Raw genomic sequence first — 17,857 nt, 5'->3', positions numbered from 1 at the left:
TAATGCAATTTATTATATATATATATATATATATATATATAAAATACACACTTTCTTTATGTCTATATGCACTAATTATAATATATAATTCCTATGAATAAATAAAGTAATGAAATTAATAATAAAGGATTTCATGATAATCACAATTTAACATTTGCTCAATAGTCAATAGCTATTTAGTTCTGCCATCATCCAAAAAAGTTTACATTAATCCTCCTCTCTGGGCTTAACATTTCGTTTGAGGAGCCCCTTCTACCATGACAGCTAATTTCCAGAAGATCATCTCTTGGATGTGTGAAAACGTTACGTAGACAGCCCGTAAAACGGCCCAGAGGAGCCATACAAAGAACAGTTTTAGTGAAAAGTCACTTCAACTGTGAAATTGAGCTACAGTGAAAATTACACGTCAGATTCAAGCAAACATTCCAATGATCTGTTGCCATTCAAGTCAGATGCTTTCAGTCTAATGCAATGAATGTGTAATACGTCATTTATTGTGTGGAATGAAACAAAGACAGAAGTCTTATCTGTGAGAATAAGAGGCATGCTAGCAGAGTGGATATTGACCTACCCGGCATATCAGCGGTGCTTGGCTGGTTTCTCCTATTGGAAAGCACATAAATGTGTTCAATGCCGTGCACTTATAGATAGGAGCATTACTAGTCAACACATGTCTGCATTTATCAAGAAAAACAATCAAAGGAACAAGGATCAAATGACACGTGCTTATTTGAAATAAACTGAAGTGTAAACAAGCAGCAGTTCAGCTTAATGTCATCATTTAAAGGGATCATTCACAGTACATTTGATCTTATACCGGAGTTTATTATTATTATTATTTTTTTATTTATTTTTGCATTAGAAAGAGTCATGATTTAGCTAATGACCATTTTCCACTCTCCCTCTTGGACCATTAGAATTAAATGGGCTGTTTTTGCTACTGTTGCTTTAAGACTTTTGTGTAAATTGTTCTCTTCACATGCAAATTGAGTAACAGCACATTACCGCATAGATTAGAACTAACAGATTTCCTACAAACACTGCAAAATCTGGAAGTCTGAATCAGATGTCTGTGTTTATCTGTATGGCTTTTAAGGGGATGAATTTACATAAATAAATAAAAAAAATTTAAATCCTTGAGTGCAAACTGCTTAAAGCACTCTGCTAAATAAAGCAACACCACTAAATAAATAAACAAATAATTATGAACCATTCCTACTTGGCAAACTATCCAATGATAAAAATGTATTTGAACTTCATTTAATATTTTCCAGAAAAAAAAAAAAAAAAAAAAAAAAACAGACAAAAGAATTTCAAAGTTCTTTAAACAGGGATTCATATTCTCAATAAACTGACAATATAAAACAAAAGTGAAGTGCTAGAGGTGGTGAATAGAATCACGTGTATGAAAGTGTGTGTGACTGTGGACAGACACTGTGTGTATAAGAGTGTGAAAGTGATATATATTTTCATGGCTTTAGATCGGAGCCGTACAGAGCGGTGACGGGTCGATCAGGTCGATAAAGCATCGTACCTCTGATCCACTCATTCTGAAATGGCAGACAGCCCTGACCAGGGGCCCTTTTTCTGGACTGACTAAGGTCTTTTTAATTGACAGGCCCGGAGGAAACGGGTGTCAGGTATTCGGCTGAAATTCATGGCCTCAAACACTAACAACTGCGTAGCGATGCATCTTTTTTGTCATTTCAATTATAGATCCTTGTCTGATGAAAACAAGCCAGTAAATTATCGCCATTGACAAGGGAGGAGTCTGCGTCTCTCTTGTCACCTCTTCACGGGACACCCTTTCACTTCAGATAAAACCTATTTATAATTATCTACCATAAAACCTCCAGACCTGAGAACATAATGGGAAGTGGGAATATGGTCTTTTGAAACTTCATATAATTGCTACTGTGGGTTCTTTTCAATCAATAAACAAACCAATAATCAATCTACAGTACAAAAATGTTCAAATGAATGCACATGTGCTCTATACAATATGGTGATTTGCAGGAAATTAGAAGAATAATATAAATTAACAAAAGCCTAAACCTAAAAATTCAACGGAAAGACGACACAACAAAAAATTAAACAAAAACAAAAAAGCAATAAAAAACAAAATTAAAGACAACTATACAATAAAAATGTATAATAAACAAAAATGAATAAAAAAAAAAGCTAAATTAAAGAAAATTAATAAAACAAACAAAAAGTTAAACAATCAAAAATAAAAAAAACATGTTCCTTTACATTCATATGCACAACAAATATTGACAAAATATTAATAAATAAGAGGATAAGCAAAAACTAAATAAAAAGACAATAAAAAACTAAATAAAAATACATAAACAAAAGAAACAAATACCAATAAGACAACACAAACAAAAAATAATAAAAAAAAAATAAAAAAAAACAAGTGAAAAAAATAAAAAACAAGCAAAACGCACATGCTATAAAAGCCAAAGAGCAGGTCTGAGGTCAGTGAGAAGGAACATATATATTATTATTATTAAATGAATGAATGAATTATAATTGTTCTTGTTATGATCATTTGATTTGATTGATTCATCTATTCATTCATTCAATAATAATAATATTTATTATTATTATTATTATTATTATATAATAAATAATAATAGCTATTGTATTACTAATCATTATTTGTACTAATAGCTACATATTACTAATCATTATTTGTAATTATTATTATTAAATTAATGAATGATTAATAATTATTTTTATTGTTGTTATAATCATTTGATTTAACCAATGAATCTATTCATTCATTTAATAATAACAATAATAATAATGAATACAATGATTAATTATTAATAATTATTATTATTTGTTTTATTATTCATAAATAAATAAATAAACAAAAGCAGCTAAACAGTTAATCTTCCAAATAATTTTAGGAAATTCAGTGTGTTCTGTTTTAAACTATGTTTTCCAATATTTGTGAAAATTAAGCAAAGACATCATACAAGACAGATTAGCATTTGTTTAGTGGTAATGGGAAAAATGCATTATAGTACTTGGCTTGAGGCTCTTCTGTCTTGTGCTGCCCTCTTCTGGAAGGACCAACACATTGCACATGAATTCACTGGGAGTTTCTAAATTAGGAGTGACCATATTCCAGCAGAGCAGGGAACCCCACCCCTACAGAGCTACCATCCTGCAGACTTCAGGTCCAACCCTGCTCAGACACACCTGCCTGTAATTATCAAGTAACCCTTAACACCTTGATAAGCTGGTCCAGGTGTGTTTGATCGATGTTGGAGCTCAACTCTGCAGGAAGGTGGCTTTCCAGGAGCAGGATTGGACATATCTGTTCTAAAAAACAGCCTCAAGTGTCAAAGAGACAGAGAGTGAAAATAGTCATGGAAAAACGAAACTTTGACTGTCTTTGGAACATCCACTTCAAGTGGACCTGAATGCTAAAAAATATAACCTTACTAAAGAAATAAGAAGCATAGGTTATGACTTTCACCATTTACTCACCTTTACTCTGATGGTGTGCTGCAAGGGCTTCTGGGTGTGGAAGACTGTAGACACCAATTCTTCCATTAGAGAAAGCTGCTGCTAAAACACCTAATCTAGGCATCTGTGGAGCCTGAGAAAAAAACAAAATACATGTACACACACACACACACACAAAAAACGTTCTGTTTTGCATAATTTTAATACAGTTGTTTAATAAAATTGTTCTCTCTATGAATATTCTTAAACCTTTTGGTCTAATGTCATTTCATACCTTTCTGCTGGTAGAGGGCAGCTCCCACACTCCCGCAGGACACCACCTTATATTCCAGATGCATCCGTAATCTATCGCCAAAGCATACGCTAGATGAGGAGCAGTCGAGGGCCTGACGAGGGGAAATAAAGTCAAAAATTACTATTTTATTGTAAAACCCAACATTTCCTCTTAAAGCCGATCTGTAAGTGTCTTATCTGGGTCACCTGCTTTTGCACTGAAGGTCTCCGATTTCCCATAGCTGCAGTAAGACAGGGCCTGTGTGCAGTTTGTTGATTTTGTGTTCGTCATCCATGCCTTTGTGGCAGTAGATGGCAGCATACTGTCTTGTGGCTGCCCCGTCAGGACATGGGCACCATTCCAAGGACCGCACAGGACCCCCCACAAAGAAAAGAGCATCCCAGCGCTCAGAATGATGTGATATGAGTACACATACACTACTGTTCAAAAATTTGGGATCGGTAAATTTTTATTTTTTTTATTATGCATTATTTAGATTTCCATTTAAAATAAATGCTCTTTTTAACTTTCCATTCATCTAAGAATCCTGACAAAAAATTTTATATCACGGTTTCCACATAAATATTATGCAGTGAAATTTTTTTTCAACATGGATAATAATAATAAATGTTTCGTGAGCACCAAATCAGCATATTAGAATGATTTCTGAAGGATCATGTGACACTGAAGACTGGAGTAAATTACATTTTAAAATACATTTGTAATATTTCATAAAAGGACTGTTTTTAATGTATTTTTTATCAAATAAATGCAGCCTTGGTGAGTGTAAGAGACTAAAAACATTTAAAAAATCTTGCCAACCCCAAACTTTTGAATGGTAGTGTGCTTTGCAAAAAATAAATACATTTTAAAAAAGACTGAAAAGTTTTTAATCTACTATCTGAGGGTTTCCCTAACTGAGGTATGAACTGCAAGGGGTTTGTGAGTTGAAGCTAATAATTAAATTAATTAAAAATAACTGTTTATTAAAAAAGCAATATATTTATAATTATTCTATTTGTTGAAATAGTTAACTATGAACTGTAGAGAATCATGAGAAACATGAATGTGTTGTTAAATTATTCAAATATTAAGTCTCAGTGGGTACTTCAAATAAATGTTTTAGGTCAGTACTAGTTGAAATTAATCGTAAACTAATGATATCTTACCTCTTCACTGTTTGCAGTTTGATCTGTCCCTTGATGCTTTCCCGTGTAAAGGTAAAAGAAGCGGATTCTTTCTCTTGGGGCAAATATTTTTCAGCCTCACTGTTAATTGAAACAAAACGACTGTTAAAATTAAGAATTTTTTGATTCCATTAATATTATGAGGTATTTAGCTACACTGATACCTGTTAGACAGAAAATGCCAATCTTTGGCAAAAGGAATCCACTCTGGAAATACCCAGGGGGAAAAGTTTTCATCCCGGCTAGCAAGAGCATTCGGTAAAAGAAGGGCAAGCATTATCAAGACACAAGTGATACAGATAATATGAATTGTTATATTTTACATCATCGGTGGATGGCTTACAATTTTTTGGTCCTACTAAAACAGTTCCAAACAGGCTCCATGACATTGTTAGCCAATCCATTTGGAAGCAGACACTGCTACCGAGCATAACACAATTAAAAAATTAGACAACACAGATATGGAAATTAATGTCAAAATCATCCAACAGTGCAAAAGGTTTAGTAAGTATCGGATTATAAACTTGCATAATTTCCTCTGGGTGGTCTGGATAATCTGCGCTCCACGTTCAAGCTGAGGTCTGGCTCTGAATCTTCTTCTTCATCTTCACTCTCTGCCTCTTCGTTTTTTCCTGGGGAAAAGTCCTCATCGTCATCCAAGTCGCTTTCATAATCTGGAATTTTTCTTTTCACCCCCCTTCTCCTTGGCGTTTTCTTTTTCTGGTCAGTGCCATCTACTTCACCAGATTTGGATGTATCTTTCATGGAGGATTCTGATGGAGCACCAAGATCCTTGGCAAGGTTGTGGAGATAATCTAAAGCACTAATCAAGATGGAAAAGAAAAACTGATTATTAACAACATCATTACAAAATTTAAAATGGAGAGTGACGAGAAGCCAAGTACAGTGTTGCATACTTGGAATTTGTGCTCTGCATTTAACCCATCCAAGTGCACACACACCGTAGTGAGTAGTGAACACACAAACACACACCTGGAGCAGTGGGTCACTCTGGGCAGTGCCCAGTTGGGGGTTCGGTGCCTTGCTCAAGGGTCTCACCTCAGTCGTGGTATTAAAAGGTGGAAGAGAGAGCTGTACATTCACTCCCCCCACCTACAATCCCTGCCGCTACCGAGACTTGAACCCAAAACCTTTGCATTACAAGTCCGACTCTCTAACCTTTAGCCCACGACTGCCCCCACAGAAACAGCTGATCAGAACAAATCGCATCCTAATGAAATATATCAAGTTTTTGTGTTGAAATGCTGTGTGCAAAAGTGCAAAAACTGTTTAGCGAATGTGAGTTTTCTATTTCCATCCATGTTTTGCTTCTGATTTAAAAAAAAAAAAAAAAAAAAAAAGCCACTTTGTGAGTAGCTCAACGTTATGATTGTTGTAAGTTCAAGTCCTGATCAGAACATGTCATCTGACCATTGATTATTCTGGAGAAAGATTACTCACTCTGCTGCAGGACTGCAATGCATTGTTTTCAGGAGATATAATAAATATTGCAATTTACAAACTAAATAAAGTAGTAATGTCTTCTAAATATGTTAACACTGCAATTGTTTTTTTTTCTGCATGTGACTGCTGTTTAACAACCAGTTTTATTGCAAGTGATTGTACATTTTGCATTCAGCATGCTGTATGGATTTGGGGAAACTGCATACAACTGGAGAACATACACTTTCGCAGCTCTCCTCTTGGGCCGACCACTAGAAGTGAGTTCAGAAGTATCAGAGGCTGCTGAATTGTCATGTTGTGGTGGAGTCTGTGAAACGATCTCCTTTCTTCTCCTTTTGGCGGGAGTCTTTGCCTTCGGTGCTTGCTTCTTTTGGGTTCCCTCTGTATTGACTGGGGTTTCCTGGTTCACGCCTGGGGGACCCTCAGAGCTAGGTGTGTGTCCTAAGAAAGCCAGACACAATAAAAAAAGTTTCAAAGAATAATGTGGGAATTAGATGCATTTCTGATTAGACATATTTGGAAAAAATGACAAAAACACAAAAAAATTACTGAAACTTTAACTAAAATGAAAAAATATTTTTAAAAAAAACTCATCCAAAATATTAAAAATGATAATAGTATCTTAATGATACTAATGCAGCACTGTATCAGAATTGGTCTTTGGCCACTTGCCAGGCATTTGCATCTCTAACTCCATCTTCTGCGGCTCTGAAGAGTCAAGAACTTCACCTGAATCCTTAGTGGCTCCTTTACTCTCAAGGTTAATCTGTGCCGATTGGTCATCAGTGTCTTTTTCACATGGCAAACCCATTTTTTCGCCTTTCTGCTCGCCCAACTTCAGGGCAGCAGCTACCATTAATACCTGTTCTTCCGCAGAACTGCTGCCAGCACAGTCTAGAAGTAAAGAAAAATGTTGATTTTATATACAAATGTCTATAAATATATATTCTCCTAGACATAAGCGTGTTCAAAACAGAATTCAAACAATTTCCATATTACAAAGTCAAAAGATCCGTATCCAAAACAAAAATCATAGTATTATCACGACATCATGCAACAGTTTTGTTGAGATGGTCCTCACTGCAGAACACAAGATCCAGGGGGCAGGGTTGGATCCACATCTAGGGGGTGGAGATGGTAGGTTTAGGGGTGGAGATGGGTGGGTTTAGGGATCAGGGGTGGAGACGGGTAGGTTTAGGTATATGTAAGTTGGGAGGAGTTGGATCTGAATCCAACCTCGCCCCCTGGATCTTTTTCTGCAGTGAGGGGCTACTGGGTTTTGTTGGCACTTCTCTGTGGTAGTGTGATACAAGAATAGTAGTAAAGTACGTAGTAAATCCACGCATGCGCAAAGTAGCGATGACAGGCGACTTGCCTACAGCACATTGAGCTCACTCAGTTTTGCTGAACAACAATTCCTCAAGTAATTCAATCTCCTGCTGCAAAATAAATAATAAATACATTTGACATTACGTTGTAGAAAGCTTCCACTCAACATAAAACGGTTTTTAAAATAAACATATAAGTTACTGCCTTGAGATAGGTTCCTTCCAAGACCAGTAACGTATCTTCTAAAATTCAACTTTATAATAGTCTCAAAAGACTTGTTTCTAGGCTAGGAAAGCACAGGAAAGACATGGGCTTTTTCTCCGACTCGATGTGTTTTTAAACAGTGGCTCAGGATGATCGGTCACTCTTTCATTCAACCGCACAGTATAAGATTCACGCGGGTTCGAATCCAACTCACTCGACACAAGGAAATACTCACGCAATCAGATCCCAGCCAGGTGCAATGTGTTCGTTCCCGATTTCAATTAAAACGATTATTTTCACTCGTGCTGTTCAGAAATTTGCTAATTTCCACGACACTTTTCGGCTAAAGCATTTTTGACATCAGCTTGCCGTCGCCACCATGTTGTAACGCTCGCGTACTCACTACCGTCCCCTATCCAGCACTGCCGCCAGAGAGCTTTTTAAATCTGTGCGTGATCCCGCCTGACCACGAGGTGGTATCAATGTGGCCAAGCAGAGTAGAGTACTTTATTGTCATTTTTCTCATTTACAACGTGGAAAGAGGACTGATTTTACATTTGTAAGCTATTTCTACTTTGTGCATATTTATTTTAATGTCCATGTTTTGTTATCATAAAGGAATATGTGAATTTGTGTAAAAAAAAAAAATGAACAAAGACCTCAATAGACATTTTAATTCAAATCAAGACAACAGCTGGTAAATGCGTTTCAACAAACTCATTTTCTCTCCGTCAACCACGAACACGTATTCTGTACCTTCATACTAAAGGCTTACGCAGCATAGATCACTGTCACAAATTCAACTATTACAGAGCATCATTTTTGTGGTGTCAGAATCACACTTGATATCGCAAAGAAAAAAAAAATAGCAGCATTCATGAACATTGTTACATGCAACTGTTTTAATAATGTCGGTCACTGGTCCACAGTGAAACTTAAAGGTACAGAGCATAGCGTACAGAAAAATAAACATAATGCTCGACATTCAATATACATTGCTTATATTTTATTCCTAAAATGAAATCAAATTCAAGTAAAATTGTGATATTACTTTCAAAGACATTTTAAAATGTTTGCAAGTGGCCTTTCTATATATGCAGTACTTGTCAATAAAAAGGGAAGCACAATTCTGCATATCCTACAAATATATACACTAGCATTAAAAAAAAAAAAAAACACTATTCAGCAAGGATGCATTACACTGATCAAAAGTAAAGACATTTCGCTGTTTTTTTAATTATTTTTTGACTTTCTATTCATCAAAAAAAAATTGTGGAAAGTATCATTGTTTCCAATAAAATATTAAGCAGCAATGTTTTTAGTGTTGATAATAATATGAAATGTTTTTGAGCACCAAATCAGCATATCTGAATGATTTCTGAAGGATCATGTGACACTAAAGACTGGAGTAATAATGCTGAAAATTCAGCTAAGCCATCACAGGAATAAACTACATTTTAAAATATATTAAAATAGAAAGCAGTTATTTTAAATTGTAATAATCTTTTACAATTTTACAGTTTTTATTGTATTTTTTAACAAATAAATGGAGCCTTGGTGAGTGTGAGAGACATCTTTCAAATCCAATAAAATCTTACCGACCCAAAACTTTTGAATGGTAGTCTATCTCTTTAATCTTTGGAGGTGAACATTGGAAAAACTAGATATTTGGAAAAGGAGCAGACATGGTTTATGAATCACTTCCGGGTTGCTGGCTGGACACAGGCTTCGTGAGGGGCCTGCTGAGGGCCCATTCGTCATGTCTGTGTGCCGCTGAGTCCTCGGCCTCTGACTCGCTGCTGGAGCTCTCACTACTGCTGCTGCTGCTGCTGGGACTGTCACTGCCGCTGAACTCATAGCAGTCTTTCTCCTGTCTGCTTTCCTTCTCTTTCTGTTTGTTTGGCCCTTCCTTCCTCTTTATTTCCACTCTTCCTGGGGTTGCTGTTCCACTTGATAAGGGCACCGCTGACGTCTGTCTATCCTGCCAGGCGCTGGGTACTTGGGGAAAACTGAGGCCTGGGTTTGGTGAGGGAAGGTCTGGACACCTCATGGAATCTTCCTTTGGATGAGTCTTATGCAGTTTATCAAACTTTGAACTCTTAGATTTGGACCGAACAACAAACCAGTCCTATGAAAAATAATAAGAGTGAGAATGTTTCCTCTAAAATGTATATTTTTATGATATATAAAGAGCATAAAATGAAATAAAATAAAAAATGACAGTGTTACCTGAGAATGAATGGAATTAATGTGGTACTTGACTCCACTTTCAGAGTTGAATTCTTTCTTACATATCAAGCATTTAAATTTCCCAGTTTCAAATTCTCCCTGCAGAGAGAGAGAGAGAAAAAAAAAGATTAACCATCTTTTCCACAACTGTATCCTGTTCCAGAGCAAATCCAATTATGTGCATTAAACAAGAAAAATCAATATTAGAGAACCGTAGAAACGTATTGATTTAGGTACTAATAACACGGCTATAGTTATTTCGTTTCACAATATACTGTATACTATACAGATGAATATCTTTTATGGTTAAACTACACTACACCACTCAAAAGTTTGGGGTCAGTATAATTTTCTCAAAGACATTAATACTTTTATTCTGCAAGGACGCATTAAACTAATCTAAAGTGACAGTTAAGACATTCATAATCTTACAAAAGATTTCTATTTCAAATAAATAGTATTCTTTTGAAATGTATATTCACCTAGGATGCCTCCGGGGTGAGTAAAACGCAGCCTAATTTTCATTTTTGGGTGAACTAACCCTTTAAGGAATCCTAAAAAGTGTTACAGTTTCCATATTAAGCAACCAATAAATAAGGTTTACTGAGCAAATTAGCAAATTAGAATTATTAGCTAAATTAATCAAATTAGCAAATTAGAATGATTTCTGAAGGATCTTGTGAAGACTGCAGTAATGGCTGCTGAAAATATAGCTTTGTCATCACTGGTATAAATCACTATTTAAAATATATTTAAATATAAAACAGTTATTTTAACTTGTAATAATATTTCACAATATTACTATTTTAACTGTATTTTGTGTGTTCTTAAAATCAAAGGGAAATTATTCTTACCAAGGTACATAGCCCAAGATGAGCCTTTAGGCCAGATACACTGGTATAGAAGCAGTTACATCCCTAATTTGACAACAAAGATGATCATTACACATTGATTCAGCAAACCATTCATTCACAGAAAATCTTTGCTTTTGCATAATGCTACAATCAGTGCAAAACATACGTAAAACATTAATGAATGGCCCTTTAAGTTCGAACACAATGGTAAAAACACCTGGAATAATAACAGTTTATGCATGAAGTTCACACCTTGTTAGGACATTGCACTTTTTTATGCAGTTTGACTTCATTCTTCCACTTCCGTAGAGTCTCCTGGCTAAAAACCGGCAACCCTGGACGAGAATACTTCAGCTACATGGACACAAAACACCATAAATGCCTATAAAAATTAATACAAGATTGATTCTTCATTCACAGTCCTCAAAAAGTGACAGAGAAACTAAAACCTTTTAGTGAATCCACGAAAGTGTGCTTTTGCAAATTCGAAGATTCCAACCATCGTCAACAGAAATAATAAAAATCTTAGTATGCAAAACAAACATAGGTGATGCAGCCTTACCAAAAAGCTTCACACAGGTTCTGACTTCTTCACAGCCCTGCAATTACAACATGTCGATATAGTTTGACATATACATGTTTTGCAGCACCTTCCTGTCGTCTGGTACCAGGTCACGCTGCACTTTCCTTTTGGGCCATTCCTTCAGCAGCTCCTCACTGGCGATCTCTTTCAAGTGGAACACGGCCACCTGCGCCGACAAGCGCTTGGCGCGTCCGCTTTGTGTTCGCTCTGGGATGGGCTCTTTCTGTGTCTTCACCTCCTCTATTTCACTTTCTTGGGTCGTCTGCAACAACAGATAATAGTGACCTTTCATTCGTGAAAACATCAACAGCCTGAATGAGAATCTGTTATGTCAGAACAGACATTTAATTTAAAGTTTATTAATACAGGGAATTGAACACAGGTGAGGAGGACTCACCGGACTGTGCTCATTCTTGAGGTGGTACTCCAGGCCCGCTCTGGAACGATACGCTTTTCCACAGTGTTTGCAGTTCATTAAGAGCTTCTCCAGCTCTGACGGCTCCTTGCCGCATTTCTTCATGTGGTACACATAACCCATTATACTAGTGAACGTTCCAGTGCAACCCTAAAACAAAACATTCAGCATTGTTTAAGGTATTTGAGTTGTCATGACAATTCTAAGAGGGATTGGCATGGTAATGTACATGACAATGTTAATGTATTTGGTCTTGGCGGAATAGATCTGCTACGCTACTGCGGCAGAGCAAGTACCGAGACTTGCTACTGCCAAAACATCCACAACATGCTGCTGTAAGCATGTAAGAAATACTGCTGCTGCACATATAACACATATGAATAACCCCCATATAGCATACATGAATCACCCCGTAGCAGATCTATACAGGTGGAGCTGGGGAAGGTGGAGGGTTTCTGAAGTGCGCTGCCAACTGCTACAGCAAACAAAAGCCAGGTATTTGAATACTGAGCGGCGAGCTCATTGGCTACCAATACAGGAGAGAGCCAATCAGCTGCTATGTGACAATGATGTCACCAGGTCAGATTGAGCTAGACCTATCGGACTGCGCCATCTAGAGTTTCATGCCAGAACTCTGTATTTATAACAGCAGTAATTCTAAACATCCGCAATGGAATACAGTCATTGTTTAAAATTTTACTATTACTATTATTATTACTGATTTATCATTTCATCTACCTTTTATTATTTTTCACTTTTACACTGTTTTTTGTAAAGGTTTGGATCTACAAAATTGTTTAATATTTTTGTAAGAAATAAGTCTCTAATGCTTACCAAGGCTGCATTTATTTAATCAAAAATATTGTATATTTAAATATTTAATATATGTAATTATTTAAAATGTAAATTATTCCTGTTATGGCAAAGCTGAATTTTCAGCAGCCAATATTCAGTGTCACATGATCCTTCAGAAATCATTCTAATATGCTGATTTGGTGATCAAGAAACATTTCTTATTAATATCAATGTTGAAAACGGTTCTGCTGCTTAATATTTTTGTGGAAACTGTCATACATTTTCCCCCCCAAGATTCTTTGGTGTATATTTTGTAACATAAATGCCTGTACTGTCACGTTTGATCAATCAAATGTTGTATTCTTGTTGAATAAAAGTATTAATTTCTTTTTAAACTTTTAGCTATACAGATAAAAAATATATTTTAATATTATTGTTATTACACTACAAATTCACATAATTAAACCTCCACAAAGGTTTCATCCATACTGCATCATCAAATTATTAAAAAAAGTGAAGTAATTATTTTTTGCAAAGTACTTTTAATTGTAAAATATGACCACACCTCTTTTGAACATTTTAATTTGCCCATCCTCTTTAGTACTTTCCGCAATTTTTCCTTCACTGCTTGGTCAATTAGGTCATTCCCAGTATCTGGAATGGACTGAAAAAAGACAAACAAGAAAGAAATCTTTGCATCAACACCATCGTCTTCACTGTCAATGCCACTGCCAATTTAGAAAAAAAAACTAACCAATTTGTTGTGGTCAGCCATGAGGTGGTACTTCATTCCAGTTGAAGTTTTCAGTTGTTTCCCACAGTCTGTACATGTAAAAGGATTCTACACAAAGAACAAAAACAAAATCAAGTTCAGAATTCAAACGAGTACTAAAAAAATCTGGTACATCTCTATGATATTTTCACAAACATTGCTATATGGGTAGTTGACAAATAGGCAGTAAAAAATGCTTATTTTTTAAAAGAAGAAATGCATATATTTATGTAGTGTGAAGTCTGATCTTTGAGAAAATATAAAGTTTTTTTTACATTTTCACTGAACTGTACCATAAATTTGTCCTACGGTGTGACATAGCAAAAATTAAGAAAAAAAACTCTTAATAATATATAAATAGCATGAGAGAGATTTATCTTCATTGTTAGATGCTTATTTTCATATAGTGTTATTTATTTAATATGAAATTATAATTAACATCATTTTTTCCCCCATGACTTGTTGGACAATTACAGGACAAACTTTGACAACAAGACAGACTTTGCTGTCATCCGTTCAAACCTGCTGAAAATTATACAATTTTAAGATGAGTGATATTTATATCCCCCCATTACAATACTCAACTGTTTTTTTTTTAAAGATATTTTGAGATAAAAACTAATCTGTGGTTCTTTTATGTGTGTCACAACATAGGACATTACGTCACACTAAAGGACAGAAATGGTAGTTCTTAAATTATTTCTATTTAATTTTGAACATGTCAAAGGAGAAAGAAAGTTTAATTTTGATACAAACAATATGTTGTTTTAAACAAACAATTTTTAAACAAAACAAAAAATTATTTTCATCAACAAAAGTTAGTCTCTTAGTCAATCAGTATGTTACTGAAAAATTTCTAGCCCCGTTTAAGGCATCATTTTGATTCTATTTACTTTCTGCATCGTTCTCTTAGGATCTCCTCCCTTCTGCGTGGATCCCTGTTCATTTTCTGTCTATATTTCCATGTCCTCTCTCTTCCAGTAATTTCTCTCCCTCAATTCTTTCTGTTTCAAAAACAAAGGACCACATTTTATACTTCTTTTCATGACACTTTATAACAGTACAAGTTTTCTGCAAAAACATCAGAAAATAGTTTATTTAATGTAATTATTGCATTTAAGAACACTGAAAATGATCAAAAAAAGAATAAAAAGGAAGTTAAATAAATCTTATTTAATTATTTAAAATGCTTTTTAAAGAGACCTTGTCCTCTGGTGTGACAGTACAGGCGTCACACCGGAGGACATTTTCTGTCACACCACAGGACTTTTCAGCCTTTTTCTGTCAATTAATGACCTTGCTATTCCGAGCTAACCTGTCATTAGCGGTTAGCAAGACACATTTGCATAATTTTCCATGATTATGTAGTTTAAAATGCAGTTTTTAATTAAAAAATATAATTTAAGGGTGTCATACCAAAGGACAACAAAACGTAACACTTTTCTAGTGGTTCCAAAAAAGTAAAATATTTGAACAATTCTGAGACAGAAATTGACCATGTGCACATGTCATGGGTTTCACAGGGGGCTTCAGTAACATAATCATGAATGGGATCCTTCAACTAATGTAATTTTGTTCTGGAATTGGCCAATTTAAAATCAGGATATGGTGTCACACCATAGGACATGGTTTTCAGAGACAAAATATATCAAGTTCCTACGCTTTCAGAAATATATGGATAAAAAAAAAGATTGCCATTTACTAAAATAGACACTTGTACAATTATGCCGGAGGTATTTATTAACATTTTTATGTTTTTTTTTTTTTAATTTATAAAACTTGTAATCTACTGAACCATGCTTGAGACAGTCACACCATAGGACAATTTTGAGATTTGGCTCAGAAATGTAAAAAATCAAATAACACTGCAGCTTTTATAACAACAGGTCCATGTAGGGCAAAGAAATGTTTAATGATTTACTGCATTTTAAATAACGACAATATTAATTATATTCATTTTTATCTTGTGGGACTGTGAAAATGCCATGTCACGTCAACAACCCATATGCACATACCAACTTGCAGGTTTCCAGGTGCTTCTTTAACCCATCCACTGTCTTTCTTCCAACACTTTTGCATTTTGGGCAGCTTACTCTACCCTTTGCCAAGATCTGAAGCTGCCATTTTTCCTCCTGACTTCCTGTAAAGAACCACAAATGAATACTTAAAAAATGTGTCTGTGCTGTTTTCATTCGGTCTGCATGACTGTATCATTTACCTGGTGGATAAACAGGTGACTCCTTCTTGGTGTGCTGAGATGATTTCTGCTCCTGCATGCTGTGACTGTCAGTTATCTGATTCCTCTGACTGAACTGAGCAACAGGAACTATAACAGGTACTGTTAAAGGAAAAAGATGTAGTCTGTACTTTTCATGTTTTATCATGCGGATTATTAAAGAAAAATATAAGAATTGCATACCTGTTTGCTTTACTTCCTCAATGTACTTTTTTAAGGAGGGCTGGTCAGTTTTCTCCATCTTCTGCTTCTTCTTCAATTTAAAATCTGTGGCATAAAACGTGTGCAACTTTTGGACATAATCTAAAATGTCATATATCAATTTATTCTACTTAAATATATTTAAGTCTGTACTTACCTGTCTCTATTAAAGTGTCTGAACTGGATCCATCAGTTTTCCCCATCACTCCGCTGGTGTGGTCAGTGAGCATGTGATGGCTTTCCAAACCACTGACTGTGATAACTGAACTGCAAGATGACCCATAATCTAAATCCTCTGTTGGTCTCATAATCACAGGCTGGAGGTCATGGTACCTTAAGAAGTGTGCTAATGTTACGTTAATATTTTGACACCATTATTAATCTAGTATATGGTGCAATAAGTTACTATTTAAGAGGCAAACCTTATGAAAAGATTCTGAGAACAGACTAAAGCAGTATTTAAGATTTATTAAATGAAATTTACATTTTACAAGAAAACACAAAACTCACTTTTTTCTGGTGTAAGTTCTCTTTATTTTCTGAGAGCTTGTCCCCTCATTCTGAAATGCAATAACACAAATGCAATAATAAAATCTGATGATATCATGTTTAATTTTATTAACTGCCTAAATATATATCTTATCCGCTGGCATATTGATGCATAACTCAAGTTGAGGATGCTTGGTCTTACTTTGGATGGTTTCGTTCCACTACCTTCAGCCTCTCTTCCCAAATCTTTTATGACATCTGTTGAAATTGCAATCAATTTTTTAGAATAATTTATAATAGATTTAAATGAAAAAAAAAACAATATAAATGTAACAGCTCTAAAAGAGATCATAATTCTACACCAGCCCTCTAATGTAATTTTAATTCATTTCATACTTAATCATGATCTGGGAATGCAACAACTTCAGAATAAGCCATATAGGACTTACCGATTTAGTAAATCTTTCATTAATACATAATTACCTGGTGTTTGGGGGTTTAGTTTTGGTTTTGACATTTTCCTCCTGCTTGGTACACATGTAGCAGACATGTTATAATGGGTCTGATCCATGATCCTATTCAACAAAAATCAGTGATAGATACAGAAGCATGCATAGGGATCCACTACTACTATCTATATTACGTGATTATTTTATCATAATCAAAAACAAATATATAACAGTATTATATATTATATATATAGTACCTATATAACAAATAGGTAAGCTCCTGTGTGGAATTTCAGTATTTCATTAATCCAATGTCCCTCAAGCTGATACTAAGACTGTTGCACTAAGACTAAGAATTTGAAAAATAAAACACATTTGAATGCATGGACTAACCCTGCATTTAAACACTGAAGCTGCATGCAGCCCTACATGCACCTTTATTGCAGTGCATAGTCTTCAAGACCACTGCCACCATCACTGCCCACTAATACGCCCAGCCCAAAAAAAAAAAAAGGCATGACGGCACTACGTCAAATAAACCCTCTGCGGATGTATCCAACCGTCAAACAATCCGTATGACATCGACATACCCTAAACATTAAATTTAGAAAGGCATATTCAACTCTCAATGTTCACAAAACAATCAAGACTCGCTGTAACATTACCGTCCTCTCGGCGAGATCACGTCATACATAATACGTCCACATTTCTCGCCAGCCAATGAGAAATCTCTCTTCCCACAACACACCAAAAGGGGCGGGTCTTCACGCCACAACAACCTATCGCTGGTGACTGCAGGTCCTAGATCAGATTTTGACACGCCTCTGTTGTTACACCTTGCTGCGGTTGATGCACCTTAACTGAACTGGGGTCAGTCTGTATACAGAATTTAA

General features: G+C 35.3%; 2 protein-coding genes across 2 annotated transcripts in view; both read right to left on the bottom strand.

The window, feature by feature from the left end:
* LOC107716651 (general transcription factor 3C polypeptide 2-like) overlaps positions 1 to 8,339 on the bottom strand; it is a 19,429-nt gene extending 11,090 nt beyond the window's left edge. The window contains 11 exon segments of the mRNA XM_016523146.1: positions 572 to 603; positions 3,505 to 3,616; positions 3,758 to 3,869; positions 3,964 to 4,177; positions 4,907 to 5,025; positions 5,109 to 5,186; positions 5,288 to 5,364; positions 5,473 to 5,767; positions 6,630 to 6,849; positions 7,081 to 7,302; positions 8,177 to 8,339. Of these exon segments, the coding sequence (XP_016378632.1) occupies positions 572 to 603; positions 3,505 to 3,616; positions 3,758 to 3,869; positions 3,964 to 4,177; positions 4,907 to 5,025; positions 5,109 to 5,186; positions 5,288 to 5,364; positions 5,473 to 5,767; positions 6,630 to 6,849; positions 7,081 to 7,264 (1,443 nt within the window). The 5' untranslated portion in view covers positions 7,265 to 7,302; positions 8,177 to 8,339.
* A 1,183-nt stretch (positions 8,340 to 9,522) lies between these two features.
* LOC107716612 (zinc finger protein 512-like) lies at positions 9,523 to 17,660 on the bottom strand. The gene is made up of 16 exons (XM_016523113.1): positions 17,630 to 17,660; positions 16,999 to 17,090; positions 16,718 to 16,773; positions 16,537 to 16,586; positions 16,184 to 16,359; positions 16,009 to 16,092; positions 15,808 to 15,927; positions 15,605 to 15,729; positions 13,572 to 13,658; positions 13,383 to 13,481; positions 12,005 to 12,172; positions 11,675 to 11,869; positions 11,277 to 11,378; positions 11,025 to 11,087; positions 10,171 to 10,269; positions 9,523 to 10,069 (listed from the first exon to the last, which is right to left on the bottom strand). Exons 1-16 carry the CDS (start codon positions 17,656 to 17,658, stop codon positions 9,632 to 9,634), a joined length of 1,983 nt encoding a protein of 660 aa, XP_016378599.1. The 5' UTR covers positions 17,659 to 17,660; the 3' UTR covers positions 9,523 to 9,631.
* Positions 17,661 to 17,857: the final 197 nt, after the last annotated feature.

Source organism: Sinocyclocheilus rhinocerous, unplaced genomic scaffold, assembly GCF_001515625.1.
Source record: "Sinocyclocheilus rhinocerous isolate Xijiao unplaced genomic scaffold, SAMN03320098_v1.1 scaffold1874, whole genome shotgun sequence".
NCBI classification, from domain to species: domain Eukaryota; kingdom Metazoa; phylum Chordata; class Actinopteri; order Cypriniformes; family Cyprinidae; genus Sinocyclocheilus; species Sinocyclocheilus rhinocerous.
The sequence above is the reverse complement of the archived record's forward strand: the minus strand, read 5'-3'. Positions and strand labels throughout refer to the sequence as shown.